We start from the raw sequence: 16,794 nt of genomic DNA on the forward strand, positions 1-16,794 counted from the left end.
GATGTTACTCCGTACATGCATATCTTAGCTTTTCATGTTCCTTAAATGATCAAACTCCATGGTAATCTTATTACTTTCTCTCAGCAAGGTTTTGAGAAACTGAATGACTATGCTACCAAGTGGTAATTTCGCTCTACCTCACACACAGGGGTAGAGAAGCTTTTAAACAGATAATGCTTAAACAAAACAGACTTGAATACCTGACAAGGTCAAAAAGAAGGGTGTGTGATAAGAAATGTGGCAAGTGCCAACTTGATGGACACAACCAACGCTCATGTAAGCAGTAGTGACTGTTTCCCTTTGGTTATCAATGGATAGTGGTCAGCAATTGTGACTACATTCGGATAACTATCATCAGCTGTTTCTGTTTTATGGTCATTTCATTTGTCAAATATGGTTTTTGAAGCCGATGTAATATGGTTATATCTAGAGAGACAAGCTTGTACACAGATGTGCAGATACATAAACTTATGACAAATATCACTTTCAGTTCAGTGACGTGACTTAATACATGACCAGTCATGTACTCTCATTGCTTTGAGATGAATGCCGACAGGTTTCGGTAAGGTTTTAGTTTCAATATAGAATTATATAAAAAATTTTGGTGGGAAGCGTTTGCCTGTAGAAGCTATTTCACTGAAGGATTTGATGCAGATATTTGTGTGGTTAGAATTAGTAATATGTCACTATTTCTGGTGTAGTGTGAACTAAGAGAATTTTAGATTTATTATATCACATTTCATTCATTTAAAATGTAATTCATTTTATTCTGTAAAACGTGGGTGAAATCCTCCCAAGCTACATAGAAATATGGTGATTGATTTATCAATTGGTCCAAGTGCAAGACGTCATGTGGGTCTTGGTTTACATGATATAGACTAGACGGGTGTATATTCGGATATTGGTACTTTTTATAACAAAAAATACATCATTTCTAGTTTAATTCAACTGTATAGTAATGACAGATATGTTTTGACTGTAGAACATGCAACATGTCATTATAAAAGGTACAATAGCTGCAAATCTTGTGTTGAAATGCTGTATTTATGATAGTGTTTCTTCTTTGTGAAATAAAAGTTTATTGGGAAAATGTTCTCATTTTTTTTTATCTTTAAAGGAATGATTCAATGTTCGCTGCTGATGGCTTTAACATTGTCGAAGCGCCGTAAAATACCAACTCAAAGTAATGTCGACCTGCCACCCCTACACCCTGAAATGGAGTCGCCCAAACGAAAAGAAACAGGGCAAGTAATAGGTGTTTTGACATCACTCTCAACTAAATTATCTTGACACAAGCACGTCTGTGCTATATACACCCATGTGCTCCGACAAAAAGAGGTCATATAGCAACGACCTGAATAGAATTCAAGTGCTTATGTCGCGTGATGGTCCGGGATAGAATTGGTCTCAGGCAACCCATGCTTGTTATAAGAGTGAGTGAGTATCGTCTTACGCCAACAATATTCCAGCAATATCACGGCGGGGGACACCAGAAATGTGCTTCACACAGTGTACCCATGTGGGAATCGAACCCGGGTCTTCGGCGTGACGAGCGAGCGCTTTAACAACTGGGCTACCCCACCGCCCCTTTTCATAAGAGGCGTCAGTCGGGATCAGGTGGTCAGACTCACGTTTGTTGATACTTGTCATGTGATTTCAGCTCGATGCTCAGGGTGTCAATCACTGGAATATCTGGTCCAGACTAGACTACAGGAAACAAATTCAGAGTTCATTGGTATGATGTGGAAGAAGAATAAAATAAAATAAAATAAAAAACATTTAATTCCAAACAAAAATTCAAACAATACATCAGAACAACAGCTATTGTGTATTACGGAAATGGGTATAATGGGGCATGTGACATCAACCTTCTTTGAACATTGGGGCGGTGGGGTAGCCTAGTGGTTAAAGCGTTCGCTCGTCACGCCGAAGACCCGGGTTCGAATCCCCACATGGGTACATTGTGTGAAGCTCATTTCTGGTGTCCCCCGCCGTGATATTGCTGGAATATTGCTAAAAGCGGCGTAAAACCATACTCACTCACTCACTCTTTGAACATTATTAGGTCTTGAATGTTTATGTACGTATAGATGGTGAGCGATGAAATAGCACAGCGTACCACCGGGCTATTTCATTCATATGCAAAGTCCGTGATTATTGTAATATGACTAAATGTGCAGGTGAAATGTGAAATAGATTCCATATGTTTTACAATTCTAGTCTTTTTGGCATTTACTTTGCTGTTCATGTAAATGTATTGTGTATTGATACCTATATTTACTTTGAAATACAAGTTTAAAAAAAAAAAAAGAACCAATAGAGCCGATAATGATAAGCATAGCAAAGGACTTAGTTTGAACAGAGACCATATAATATTCTATTATATGGTCTCTGGTTTGAATTAAGGACTCAAACATATTTATTTCGAATGTATTGAAATTAACGTGTATACATTGTTTTCCACATTAACTGAAACCGCTTTTCAAAATAATTACGTTGTTTTATCCCAGAGTAGCAGCTGTGTATTTTACATCAATTCACATCAGATTAGATTCAGCGCGTCGCGGCTTTTTATCACACAGTGCACTTAATCCCCATGCAGTTTCTACAGACTTGTGCAAGATTGTGTTTATAACAACCACTGCGCACATACCGTATATTTATAGTCACGCTTGGTCTGCATAGTTGATCGCTGTTCTATCCAACCACACAGCTCCTATCCCCACGAATAACGAGGACTACTTACATGTCTATTTACTATTCAGTAATGCGATCGGCGACTTGAGGCTTCCACCAGAGCAAAGGTCGGGATGTGAAGCATTCCTTGATTACTTCATATCTATGCCAGGTCACTCTACATGCCACGCCTTCAGCTGAGGAGCGCAGTAGTGATACCATGGCAAGACATGGTGCAGACAATAGTTGCTATGGCAATGGGAAACTGATAGATTCAGATTTGCAGTGCGATAACAATGACCCGCGGTCGAAGGATCTTGCTGACCAGGCTGAACTGGAGGTGGCCATGTTGGGTGAATCAGCTGATGATGGCATTCAACAAGACAAAGGAAACTACAGATACCGGGCTTCGAAGGACACGGGTTACGCATGGGTCGTTTGTGCAGGTAATTACAACAACTATTGGAGCGCTTTTTTTATTTGTTTCTTTGAAGACGAACGCCGCACTGTAACGCACGGTAGTGGAGTAGTATCGCGGCGGTCTATAAATAGCCGAGTCCCGCGACTATTTCTTGATATATACGCACAACGGCGTCAGTGTAGGATATCACGCCACCACGCACACCATCTGTGATAATCATAATAATCTTATTGCAATGGAATACGTTCAACATATTGTAAAATATATTTGTATATAAATGTTATGATATTAATGGACACGTGACACACTTGCTGCAACATACAATTACATTCTGCAGATTATCTGAAGGCGAATTAATTCAAACGTTCATACTTTTCTAATCAAAACTTGTATATAAATCTCAAAGACAAATAAAAATATTTATCGAGACTGATTGCATGTATGTAGATACTAATCTGAACTCTGAAACCTGTTCACAGTGACATAAAATCGTTCTTCCCTGATTTGTCAGTGGTCAACTGTTATATTGACCTTTACGTAGATATGTTGGATGTGATGCAATATACAGCAGGAAAGATCAGATGTGGCCCTGTATACAATGCGATATGTTGGATGTGATGCAATATACAGCAGGAAAGATCAGATGTGGCCCTATATACAATACGATATGTTGGATGTGATGCAATATACAGCAGGAAAGATCAGATGTGGCCCTATATACAATACGATATGTTGGATGTGATGCAATATACAGCAGGAAAGATCAGATGTGGCCCTATATACAATACGATATGTTGGATGTGATGCAATATACAGCAGGAAAGATCAGATGTGGCCCTATATACAATACGATATGTTGGATGTGATGCAATATACAGCAGGAAAGATCAGATGTGGCCCTATATACAATACGATATGTTGGATGTGATGCAATATACAGCAGGAAAGATCAGATGTGGCCCTATATACAATACGATATGTTGGAAGTGATGCAATATACAGCAGGAAAGATCAGATGTGGCCCTATATACAATACGATATGTTGGAAGTGATGCAATATACAGCAGCAGGAAAGATCAGATGTGGCCCTATATACAATACGATATGTTGGATGTGATGCAATATACAGCAGGAAAGATCAGATGTGGCCCTATATACAATACGATATGTTGGAAGTGATGCAATATACAGCAGGAAAGATCAGATGTGGCCCTATATACAATACGATATGTTGGAAGTGATGCAATATACAGCAGGAAAGATCAGATGTGGCCCTATATACAATACGATATGTTGGATGTGATGCAATATACAGCAGGAAAGATCAGATGTGGCCCTATATACAATACGATATGTTGGATGTGATGCAATATACAGCAGGAAAGATCAGATGTGGCCCTATATACAATACGATATGTTGGATGTGATGCAATATACAGCAGGAAAGATCAGATGTGGCCCTATATACAATACGATATGTTGGATGTGATGCAATGTACAGCAGGAAAGATCAGATGTGGCCCTATATACAATACGATATGTTGGATGTGATGCAATGTACAGCAAGAAAGATCAGATGTGGCCCTATATACAATACGATATGTTGGATGTGATGCAATGTACAGCAGGGAAAGATCAGATGTGGCCCTATATACAATACGATATGTTGGATGTGATGCAATATACAGCAAGAAAGATCAGATGTGGCCCTATATACAATACGATATGTTGGATGTGATGCAATGTACAGCAGGAAAGATCAGATGTGGCCCTATATACAATACGATATGTTGGATGTGATGCAATATACAGCAGGAAAGATCAGATGTGGCCCTATATACAATACCATATGTTGGATGTGATGCAATATACAGCAGGAAAGATCAGATGTGGCCCTATATACAATACGATATGTTGGATGTGATGCAATATACAGCAGGAAAGATCAGATGTGGCCCTATATACAATACGATATGTTGGATGTGATGCAATATACAGCAGGAAAGATCAGATATGGTGCTATATACAACATGATAGGTCGTTTGATATGTTACAATGTATACAATACGATATTTCGGATATTACACTTTATACAACTTATGTTGGATGTTGCGCAATATGCAGCATATGTTGGATGTGACCCCATATACAATATGCTGTGTCTGATATGACGCTATATACAGCACTGTATGCTGCATGTTGCGCTATATAAACATAATATGTTGGGTATGGCACCACATACAACACCCTATACAGGCTGATATTTCACTGGTTTAACTATGTTACATCCTGGTATGTTGGATATCTGATTATGTTCATGTATTTGTATATGTCATTATGTAATGACCGCTGTTTATGATGGAAGACTTTGGTTTCATGAAAAATGGAATAAAATAAAATAAATCAACAACCTTTACGTAGAATGGAATCTGTCTGAGGAATGGTCATTATCTTGCAATGACGTTGTATATGAATCATACATTATATTTGTTTTCTCACTCGCTGACTCACTCACTTACTTTGATTGCTGTTTCTGCTGCTAAGCCAGCACTCACCAAATCTGTGACACCACTTCTGATACCCTATAGTGACTATAAACCTGTTATTAAAAGCTACATATGGGATCTAATGCAAAAGAAGTGGTACACCCAAGTAGGTATCAATAAATTACATGCAATAAGACCATATATTGGTTACACCTGCTTGGGCTGTCAGCCCAGATTTGAAGTGGTCAATTTTATGAGGATGCCTTATTGGCCATAGCAGATATGCCAATGAACATTTCTTAAAAAAGTGAGGATCCTCCGTTTTGTATCCCTTTGTGATGGAAACATCACGGTCAAGCATGTCCTGTTTGACTGTATTGATTTTGCCATCACAAGGAATCAATATTTCAAAGCTTTATCCATGAAGGACCTTTCTAATAATATAAGTTTTCATTTAATTATTGTATTTTTAACAGAAATTGATTTAATTGACAAATTTCGATTTTGTATTGTGATTAGTAAATGGATTATAATTTGTTAGACTGATTAAATAACTGTCGACTGTCAGTGGCAATGCTTTCAAAGGGGATTGAAGTGGCGTATAATGATTGTTCCCTCTGTGAGGGTATGTAATTCCAATTTCATTCACAGAGGATACTAAACGACCTTTCGTGTAATACCATTTTATTAAACGAGTTACTGATTTGGTATCAATCGAGCAAAACGAGTTTGATACTAAATTTTCACGAGTTTAATAAAAGTTGTATTTCATAGAAGCGAGTTTAGAATTCTGTTTATTGCTGTCCAAAATAAATTGATAGAACTTGCCTACAGTGTGATGACTCTCAGCTTTTCAGGAGTCAAGCAAGGTCTAATACCAATGTGACAGAGGTATGAGCATTGTGACGTCATAACTGTAAGCCATTATGACATCATACGTCAAGCGGTTTTACACTAGTGTAATATTGCCGGAAAGATATTACACTGCAGTATCTTCCATGGGCGAGTAATAAAAAGTTGGGGTATTTTTCATACTACGTATTTTATTGCACACTATGTGCCCTTTTAATGTTTGGCTAAACTTGACTACAATAGCCAACAGCAAATCCTTCTAGGGTCCATGCAAGTCGCAAAAGTACTGTAAGTCCCCAGTATGGCGATCTACCTTTAATTGGTGGCGATCTATAGCCCGTTTCTTATAGTGTATTGTCCAAAATAGTCATATCTTTTAAGTTAAATGCTAGTTTAAATATTGTGATATCCTAGTTGTTTTACTGTTCTTTGTCGACAGATTTTATGCTCCAATATTATCTCACTCACTCACTCACTTTCTGTCGACACTTTCACAGATGCGGCACCCGTGAAGAGCAACATCCTCGTGGTGGGTGCTGGGTAACGCTAATAGCTCTTCGTCCCCGTGTGGACCCTGGGTCGAATAGGTCCACTGCACCCCACTGCTGGTTGTAAGAGGCGACCCAATTGGGCAACCTGTTTGCCTTGGGTTTGTGCCCCTGTGTCGGTGGAGGAGGGGAGTCTGGTGGTTGAGGGCACTGGTTCCAGGAATAGTGTTCCTTTGCCCAATAACCACTTCGACCTTTACTTCACCTAGACGGGCGGAATGGGCCCAGTTCTGTCAATCGGCTGTTTATGACGAGCCTTGTGCATTGTACTTTTTTTTCACAAGTTGGATTTTTAGGTGTTGGCTATGGGTCTTGGTCAAATAGCTTATAGACCTGAAATATTTATTGAATCTACATACATCAAAAATGACATTACCTAGAGTCTTGAAAAGCCCAGAAGGCGATGGCTCATGGGTGAATCTGGTGGATTTATTGATCCAGAGTTGGTACGTCTGCTGGAGTATATCATCCCAATATCCTTGGTGCTGCTAGTTGGAAACCCACTGGCAATCATATGATACTCCGTGGTGGGTGGGCAGCTGGGATGATGAACGTCTATGAACATACCATGATACCCTCCAAAACAACGCAAACATACTTTAGAGGATTTTTCATCTTCTGACGATGACACCGTCTTAAAAGGCAAATCCGACCATTGGTCTCTGTGTTTTTGTGATTTCTTCTTCGGATGATGGTCCGTTGAAACGGATCCGTTTGCTCTGTCAAAAGCGAGTTATGTGTCGCTGGTAATGTAGTGTCAAAAGACAAAGATGCGATCTGGTTATATTTTACTTATATTTGAACTCTCAACAGTTCTAAGGGCATTGTCGGAGACAGAGAGAACGGTGTCTTTCAGACATGTCTGAAGATGAGGTAGCTTTTGAACTAAAAAGACCAGGGTGAAACAGGTGTAGCAAAATGGCCAAATTGTAATGCTGAACACTTATCTGTTCAACTGTTCTGTTCCAGTTCCACCACCATCCGTCAAAGCAGGTTACTGCAGTATCGGTATATATAAGTACATACATAACCTGCTTCGGTTTTACTCATGTCAAAAGTTTGGTCATAGTGCCCAATCATGTACCAACAGGAAGAAATGTCACCGTTGTGGAGAACCTGCACATGACACTTGAGACTGCCCAAAGAGCCCTAAATGTGTTAATTGCTCTGCTGACCACGCTGCTTCATTTAAATCCTGCCCACAAACCGAAACATGAGTCTCATTAACCTATTCAGATAATGACCTACTTTTCACCTGATCCGAATGTTCTCGTGTGAAAGTGAAAAAGAGACACTACAAACAACTATGGTTACACTGAATTCCCATTTCTTGTTTCATAAGAAAATGGTATTTACAAGTTGATTTTAATTTTAAACTTCAGTAACATCGTATTTCTATATTTTATGGTGAGGTTTAGGCATCATGACCTTAATTATATAACTAAGACGTCACAGACTGTACCTGTTTGATGAGGTCTTAAAATGATTCACAATTTATCTGGCTAACTGGCTACACCTGTTATGTGTTCTTTGCGCTTATTCAGTGAAGTTTTGTAACGCACAATGTGATTGATATAATATCAAGTCCGTACCAGACCTCCAAACTTTTCTAGCGGGAGAGCCTCGTTTTGAGATGTCCATGATTTCTAAATTTCCGTCTGTCAGAGCACGCTGTACGACAGAGCACGCTGCACGACGTGTTTGTATGGATTAGAAAGAGCGTAGTGTTGCAATATACAAATGCTTAGATGTATCAAATAATACTGATTAATATTTATGTATCCATTTGAATGAATTGGTCTAAAAAGTCTTGACTGGTTATTGTACTATGTTGCGCAATAGGACGAAACCCAGTTAGGAGGAAACGAGACTGTTGTGTAATCAATGTTTTGACTTGGTCTGGAAAGTACAATATCAGATTGTTAAAATAAAACAACAAAATATCTCTTTGCAGCGGTTAAACGTTTGGTAACACATGCTAGCCCTCTAACTGTGTCATACTCTGCAACTGTAACCCGTCAGGCTACAAAGTCTGTTAAATCAGTTGGGTGCCATACAGAAATGACCTGGGTGAATACTGCGAAATATTTAATTTGTGAAACGCAAAATGTTGCATCAACGCAACCAAAATCATAATCCCGTAAACAATCTCGGTCACCATCACCTGTTATAGTAAATGCCAGCAAGACAGTCAACTATATTTAAAAATTGGATCGGGTACCAAATGGCCAACGGAGTCCGGTACAAATATTTAATAAATATCAACTTCTGGAAGATATTGATGTCACTCTTCACCAACGTGTGCGCCACAAAGTCACTCGCCACGGTCTATGAACAGATCCCGTGTACAACCACCCAAAGTAACATGAATACAAGTAATACACTTATCTAGTGGAACTGCAGGGGACTTTGGACCAACTTAAATGAAATACAGCTATTAGTACCCACATTTTCAACCTTCATTTTTCTGTCTCAAAGAAATATACCCTCAAACAGATAAATTTGGCTTAGGTCAATACAGCTCTCGCCATTCCTTTTCTCTTCCGGGCGACAAAGTCACTGGCGGTTCCTCTATCTTGGTGAGGCATGGTATTATACACAGCCCTGTTCATCTCACTACTAACCTGGGGCGGTGAGGCAGCCCAGTGGTTAAAGCATTCGCCTCGTCACGCTGGAGGCCCGGGTTCGATTCCCTACATGGGTACAATGTGTGAAGCCCATTTCTGGTGTCCCCGCCGTGATGTTGCTGGAATAGTGCTAAAAGCGGCGTAAAACCAAACTCAGTCAGTCAGTGTTAGACTAAGAGTCAAACCATTCCTTTCTGCTGCTGGTATTGAGCAAGAAAATATAGCTCCTTCACGTCTTCTTTCTTCTTCTCCTTGGCAATTAGTGAGGCCACAAGTTCACCTTATATTTACTACATTTCAAAATCTGAAACTAAAGAATTACAATATAACCAAGAATTTAATCAATTAAAAAGTAAATATAATACGTACAAATCCATATTTACAGATGGGTCCAAGGGTGCAGATGGCATGTGCCACTGTAATTGAATCCAGAACAATATCTTCTCCCTTTACCAGATCACAGCTGTATTTTCACAGCCGAATCAAACGCCATATTAACAGCGATTAAAATATATTAAAACACCCTTTAGAAATACAAACAATATATCATCTTTCTGACACTCTTTATTGCCTTCAGGCCATTAAAAATCTTTCTTGCCAACATCCACTTTAATAGAAATTCATTGAATTATATATTGATCTTGCTACTTGCGAATACGACATCGTCTTTTGTTGGATACCTAGCCACGTCAGCATTTCTGGGAACACAGCGGCCGATCCTGTAGCTAAAGCAGCACTCAACAAATCTGTGACACCACTTCTCATTCCATAAAAGCTATCATTAGATCGTACAAATGTGATCTGATGCAAAAGAAGTGGGACACCCAAGTAGGTATCAATAAATTACATCAATGAAAACAAACCATCGGTTACACCTACTTTGGGTTGTCAGTCCAGCTTTGAGGAGGTCATTATGTCCTGCTTGACTGTGTTGATATTTCCATCACAAGGGATAGGTATTTCAAAACATTGAAGGATCTTTTTAGTTTGAATTATCATTTAAGCATTGCATTTTAAAAGAAATAGAGTTATTAAATAAATTTTGATTTAAGTTGTGTAAATAGATAAATCTGTTATGATATTCTGGTTGTTTTACTGTCCTTCGGTCCAAAAATTTCCATTTTAATTACTATAAATCTAAAACTTGATTTAGTCACGATATGGTGCCGATGGGACTTTAAAATCTGAACCCACTCACTCACTTTCACAGTTGCAGTTGCCCATGATCTGCGGCATAGTACCTCAGCTAACAGAATCATACAACTGTCTTATACACGTTTTATGATTAAGTGTGGTAATCTTGGTTGCGACCTTCAACTCCTCTTGACCTCAACCGTTGCCGTGGGTGTCTGGGGTCTGTGTCAAGGTCTGGGAGTTACGAACAACTTAGCAGCTCAGATCGTTCTGAGTGAGTGAGTACGCCGCTTTTAGCAATATTCCAGCGATATCGAAGGGGAACACCAAAATGGGCATTGTACCCATGTGGGGAATCGAACCCGGTCCTCGGCGTGACGAGCGAACTAGACCCCTAGGCTTCCCAAAAGTCCCAGATCATTCTGTTCAACGGTACCCTGGTCGACTGAATGTCGACCACCGCTGTGTCGAACTTTGATGTATCGACCGTACGGTTGCTTCAAAGTAAAAGCTTGGTACCTGCATATTCCAAATTTAGTCATCATCTGCTGCGGTGTCGAACTTCGAATAACTCGAAGTTTTACAGCTTCGACTATTTTATAGAGACTCAAAACAGGTATGTTCCTACGTGGTATCGTGATTTTCATGGGTATTGTATTGTAACAGACTAACGGCACTTGATTGACACATTTCATGGTATCCAAATTGTGTAGATCGATGCTCATGATGTTGACAACTGGACTCAATTATTTACAGACCGCCGCCATATAGCTGGTAGGGCTGCGCAATATAACCGGTTTACCGGTATTTACCAGTTCAGACATGAAAACGGTGCGTATTGCGATACGCTGATCGAAAACCGGTATTTTGATGCATTCGGACTACTTTGAAACACTCGGAAATCGGATATTTCCTTGTTTTATTTGTGCCAAATATTATTTACATTTTTATTTTGTCATGATTAAAAGTTTTTATTAAAGCTTAATCGAGCATGATTTTGTTGTGTTCATGCTTTATAAATCAAGCATTGCCTCGATTATAAGTAGTTTTTTGTTTTAAAATACTTCTTGCAATATATTGCAATACATATCGCAATATATGCTTTCGTATCGCAATATGAAAATTCTCTGCAATACCAGCCCCTAATAGCTGGAATACCATATAGCTGAAGAAAGATGAAGAAGAGTGATGAAGAAGTGTTGTAACTCATACTGCTCACACAGCAAATTACACTGTGTATGTAGAAATGGGACCTCAAAATCTTACAAATAATTTGTTAGGTGTGATAATGCGTGACAATGTCATTCTTTAATTGTTCATCTACATTTAAAGCTGATATGCATTGCCTATAGTCTGTTTGCAGTGAAAACGTACCGATGAATTTCGCTTGAACCGAAAAAGCATATCAAATAAAGTGAAATGAAGATTGCGAATCCTCTTACCTTGCCAATTGAACATTTAAATCTCAGAATTTGATTTATCTTAGGATAAAAGTTGTTTAACAAACGATCATAGATTCAAATCGCTATTATTGGTTTGTATTAAAAGGGTTAAGCGTAGTAGTTGGAACAGTGAAACAAATGCACGTGCGGTACGTGATGAGCGTTAACTTAGAACAACCATACTTGTTCTAGGTGTTTCATCTAATGTGCATACCCCCTTGTAATACAAACCAATAATAGCGATTTGAATCTATGATCGTTTGTTGAACACCTTTTATCCTAAGATGAATAAAATTCTGAGATTTAAATGTTCAATTGACAAGGTAAAATATGAAGATTCGCAATCATATTTTTACTTTATTCGATTTAATTTTTGTTTAAAGTGAAATTCATCGGTACGTTTTCACTGCAAACAGACTACAGCAATTTGACATTCTAAGTTTCTGTCTCCCCCAGCCGTCTTCTTCATGCTGCTGATGAGTACCGGCTATCTACGTGTCTTTGGCATCCTCTACTTGGAGATCCAGGGAGAGTTCGCGTCCTCGGCATCGATTACGGCGTCTATTATGGCCGTTTACGCCGTCGTCTTCAGCATCATGTGTGAGTCATTGTATGTTGTTTAAGCATGATCGTAAAATTATTTGGCTTTGTGTGTGTTTGTATTGATGAGGCGGGTTGGCTTTGTCACAAAGACCTCATCACTTTAGAATATCAATTCATAAACATATGCTAATTATAGTGGTACAATGAAAACTACCTTAAGAAAAATATGTATTTGTACTGTATATTTACAATATATGAAGTAGATTTGAATAATGAATATATGTAGGAATGCTTGCAACATAGTTTTGATAACCTCCTGACCAGGTAGCATCTCATGCACTTTGTAAAGTTTCCAGCTCATGGGAATATGTTTGGTCACAGTGCATATTCAAGTTTGATTCCCCGCAAAGGTGCAAAATGTAGAGCTGGTCTCCTGAGCCACATCCCGTATTCTGAGCTGAAAAGGTGTTATATAGGGAAGGAAGCATTTAGAATGAAACTTAAAACAATCCAATAAAGTGTAGACAACCCCATCTTGATTGTACAGCTCTGTTTGCGTGCAACATCCTCCTGGAGAAGTTGTCAGCGAGGACGGTGACGTTGGTTGGAGGCATCCTCTTCGCTCTAGGAATTGGGTTGGGAGTCTTTGCTCAGTCAATCGGATTCCTTCTGTTTACGACTGGAGTTTGCGTTGGTAAGGAAAGCAATATATCTCAACCATCGGACCAGCCTTCGGTCTGACTGGGACGTTATTCATATCCCTACGTTGTCATAACAGCTGAGTGAGTGAGTGTATTTCCACTGTGTGACAAACAAAATATATGATATGATTCATATAAATGTCAAAACAGCTGTCGTAGTTACTTGTATGGACAAGTGAAACAACAGGGGGACCACTTACTGAAACTACAGGTTGTCCTACAACTAATAGATGGATCATGTCCTTTGTTCCCCTGGGGTGATTTAGACTACCAGTTGTTGGACTTTTCTGGTGAATGAATGGGTGCGACCTTGTGTTGATGGCAGTGGGGCGCCTCACTGTCATAATGTGGTTCCCAAAAGGTACTAGACTTTGTATTATATTAGAAGTTATGATCCTAAATATATACTATGAAACATCTTACCACTTTCTAAAACAACATTGTGTACTCATGCACGGCTGGTGATTTTCGGCCAAGCAGCCAATTATTGGTTTCCCCCGTGGGGCGGTGGGGTAGCCCAGCGGTTAAAGCGTTCGCCAGAGGCTCGGGTTCGATTCCCCACAAAGGTACAATATGTGAAACCTATTTGTGGTGCTCCAAAGGCCGTGATATTGCTGGAATATTGCTAAAAGCGTCGTAAAACTACACTCACTCAGTAACACTCACTACATTGGTTTCAGATATATTCATACGTATACCCATTTCATACTTTGTAAATACTTTCAGGAATTGGCAATGCGATGGTGTTTGCTCCAGCGATTGTGTTTCTTGGAGACCACTTTGAAAGGCGCAGAGCATTGGCCATGTCGTTGGCATACAGTGGAGGCTGTATTGGAGGGATGGTGTATCCCCCCTTCACGAGGTACATCCTGGACAACTATGGCGTGAGAGGAGCCATGTTATTACTTGGGGGGCTGCACCTCCATTATGTGCCTGCTGCCATGTTATTCGTCAAACCAAACATGATCAGGTACTTTGACACTTCCAAAGAACCTGAGCAAGATCTGGATGCCACGATCAAACATGCCACCGAAGATAAAATCGGTTGGAATAAATATTTTGTGTCACTAAAAGACAATCTACAGATCAGTCACATATCGCAAAGTATGTGTGATCTAAATACAATTAGTATGTTCCCTACTTTATGTCAATCTGACCAAAAAGTTCATACATTGAAATATGGTTTCTCAAACAATATTTTATCAGCTTCGTTGCCGTCGAAGTTGAATGCAAACCAGAACAAGGAGTTAGACCAGAACAAGGAGTTTGACCAGAACAAGGAGTTTGACCAGAACAAGGAACTTGACCAGAACAAGGAGTTTGACCAGAACAAGGAGCTTGACCAGCTTTATGCATTTGATTCCAAGTCAAGTCAGGTGGACACACTCGCACACAAAGGAAGAAGAAACATATTTTTCAGATGTTGCGATATGATGGACACGTCCTTGTTCACCAATCCTTTGTTCTTCGTCTTTATATGTTTCCATCTCTTTAGCATTGGTGTTATGTCATACCCGTCCTTTGTCCCATCGGTCGCTAAGGAAAATGGAATAAGCGATGAGAAAGGAGCTCTCCTTGTCACCATCCACGCGGGACTTGATTTGTTTTGCAGGTTATGTACAGGTTTCATAGCCGATCAGGGATGGTTTAAGAGATACAGACTGCTGGCAACGGCCTTTTTTATACTTGGGACACTGTACCAGTTTGTTGCTTACTATACATCGTTTCCTTTGATGGTAGTGTATGTGGTTTTGTTTGGGATGTTCAGTGGGTCCTACTATTCTCTGCATCCAATCATAGCCGTTGACTTTTTTGGGACAGAAAGATTTGCGAAGGTTCTGGGCTACGTCCAGTTTGCGCATGGATTTGTCATCACAGTCAGTTATCCCATCATAGGTAAGTCTCGCCGCTTAACATGGAAGTGCTTTGTGATTGTCCCTTTTCAAACCATAAACAAACAAAAGAGCTACTGTGAGTGAGTTATATTTTCACTTCACATATATTTCAGTGAAGTGGTGACAAAAGCAGTTATTTGACGATAAAAACTGTCAGAAAGGACAGTGAAATATTCGAAACATATCAGTTAGAGTATCTTAATTGTTGTTTCAGGTGAGGTGAGGTGAGGTGAAATTGGGTTTTACATCGTACTTGAGAATATTTCGCTCATATGACGACGTGCATGTGTGTGTATGTGTATGTGCAGCTGCTTGTACTAGCCCAGACTTAACCTGGTTTTATAGTGCTAGCCCACTGAGATACCATGCCGCAGTGAAGCATGAATACCCCACTCAGACACATTATACTGACTCCGAGCCTACCAGTCCTTGTTGTACCAATTAATGCCGAGCGCCAGGCAGGGACCAACAAGTACCATATTTTAACGTCTTTTGGTATGACGCGGTCGGGGATCGAACCCACGACCTTCCGCTCTCCGAGCGGACGCTCTAACCACTACACCACGGAGGCGGTCAGGTGTTGTTTCAGACCTCAGTGAACAAAATGCTAGGGAAATGCTGTCTGTAATTAATTGACTGTGGACCAGACAACCCGTGATTTTAATCGATTCCGGGCCAAATAATCCATATAATTAATCGATTCGAAACCAGACAATTTATTAAATTAATCGATTTTGGACGAGATAATCCATGAAAGTTATCGATTCTAGAGCAGACAATCCATGAACATCAAAGCTCGCCGTTGGGATATGATGATATGTCATAGTCGTATTGTCAACGAACCTGACCAACCAATCCTTTTGTGACAAGCATCAGGAGCTGTGATTTGATGTTACGTCGCCTTAAGTTTTGATGACGTATTATTGTTTAAAACTGTGTGTGTTTCAGGCAGTCTCCACGACCTGACCGGAAGTTACGTGACGTCATGCCATCTACAGGGGGCTGGGCTGTACATCGCTGCCATCTTGTTGCTGATAAAGCCACTCACAAGGAATACACAGTCGTCAAAATAGCGAGAATCATCCTCGATCATCTAGTGTGTTATTTCTCCATTCTATGATAATATTCCCCTGAAACGAATGATGGTTTCCTGTTGATGTAATATTATCTGATTCATATGTCCATCATTCAGTTGTGTAAAACGAATGTGAGTGTCTGCACCAATGTGAGGCACCAAAGTTAAAATTGACTTTTCACTGCGTGTGAATGTTTTCCATGGTAATATGTTATGTGAGAGAGCACGAGAAGGAGAGAGAGAGAGAGAGACACGTGTTTTCAAGTACCGGAAGTATTAATATTTTGAAACTCCGACTGAAGCTGATGAATTTCCAAATGATATTTCTTGACATCGTATATTGAATAAAACACGCAAATCGGAACACAAGCTGCAATTACTGCAAATGCATAAC

At 39.7% G+C, this 16,794-nt stretch overlaps 1 protein-coding gene across 1 annotated transcript; it reads left to right on the forward strand.

Annotated features, from left to right (window-relative positions):
• The first annotated feature begins 13,775 nt into the window (after nucleotides 1-13,775).
• On the forward strand, nucleotides 13,776-16,794 carry LOC124277016 (monocarboxylate transporter 12-like). Its single transcript, XM_046712666.1, has 3 exons — nucleotides 13,776-13,791; nucleotides 14,157-15,326; nucleotides 16,274-16,794. The coding sequence occupies exons 1-3, from the start codon at nucleotides 13,776-13,778 to the stop codon at nucleotides 16,396-16,398; spliced, it is 1,311 nt and encodes a 436-aa protein (XP_046568622.1). The 3' UTR covers nucleotides 16,399-16,794.

Source organism: Haliotis rubra, unplaced genomic scaffold (genome assembly GCF_003918875.1).
Source record: "Haliotis rubra isolate DU_JTF1 unplaced genomic scaffold, ASM391887v1 Scf217, whole genome shotgun sequence".
NCBI classification, from domain to species: domain Eukaryota; kingdom Metazoa; phylum Mollusca; class Gastropoda; order Lepetellida; family Haliotidae; genus Haliotis; species Haliotis rubra.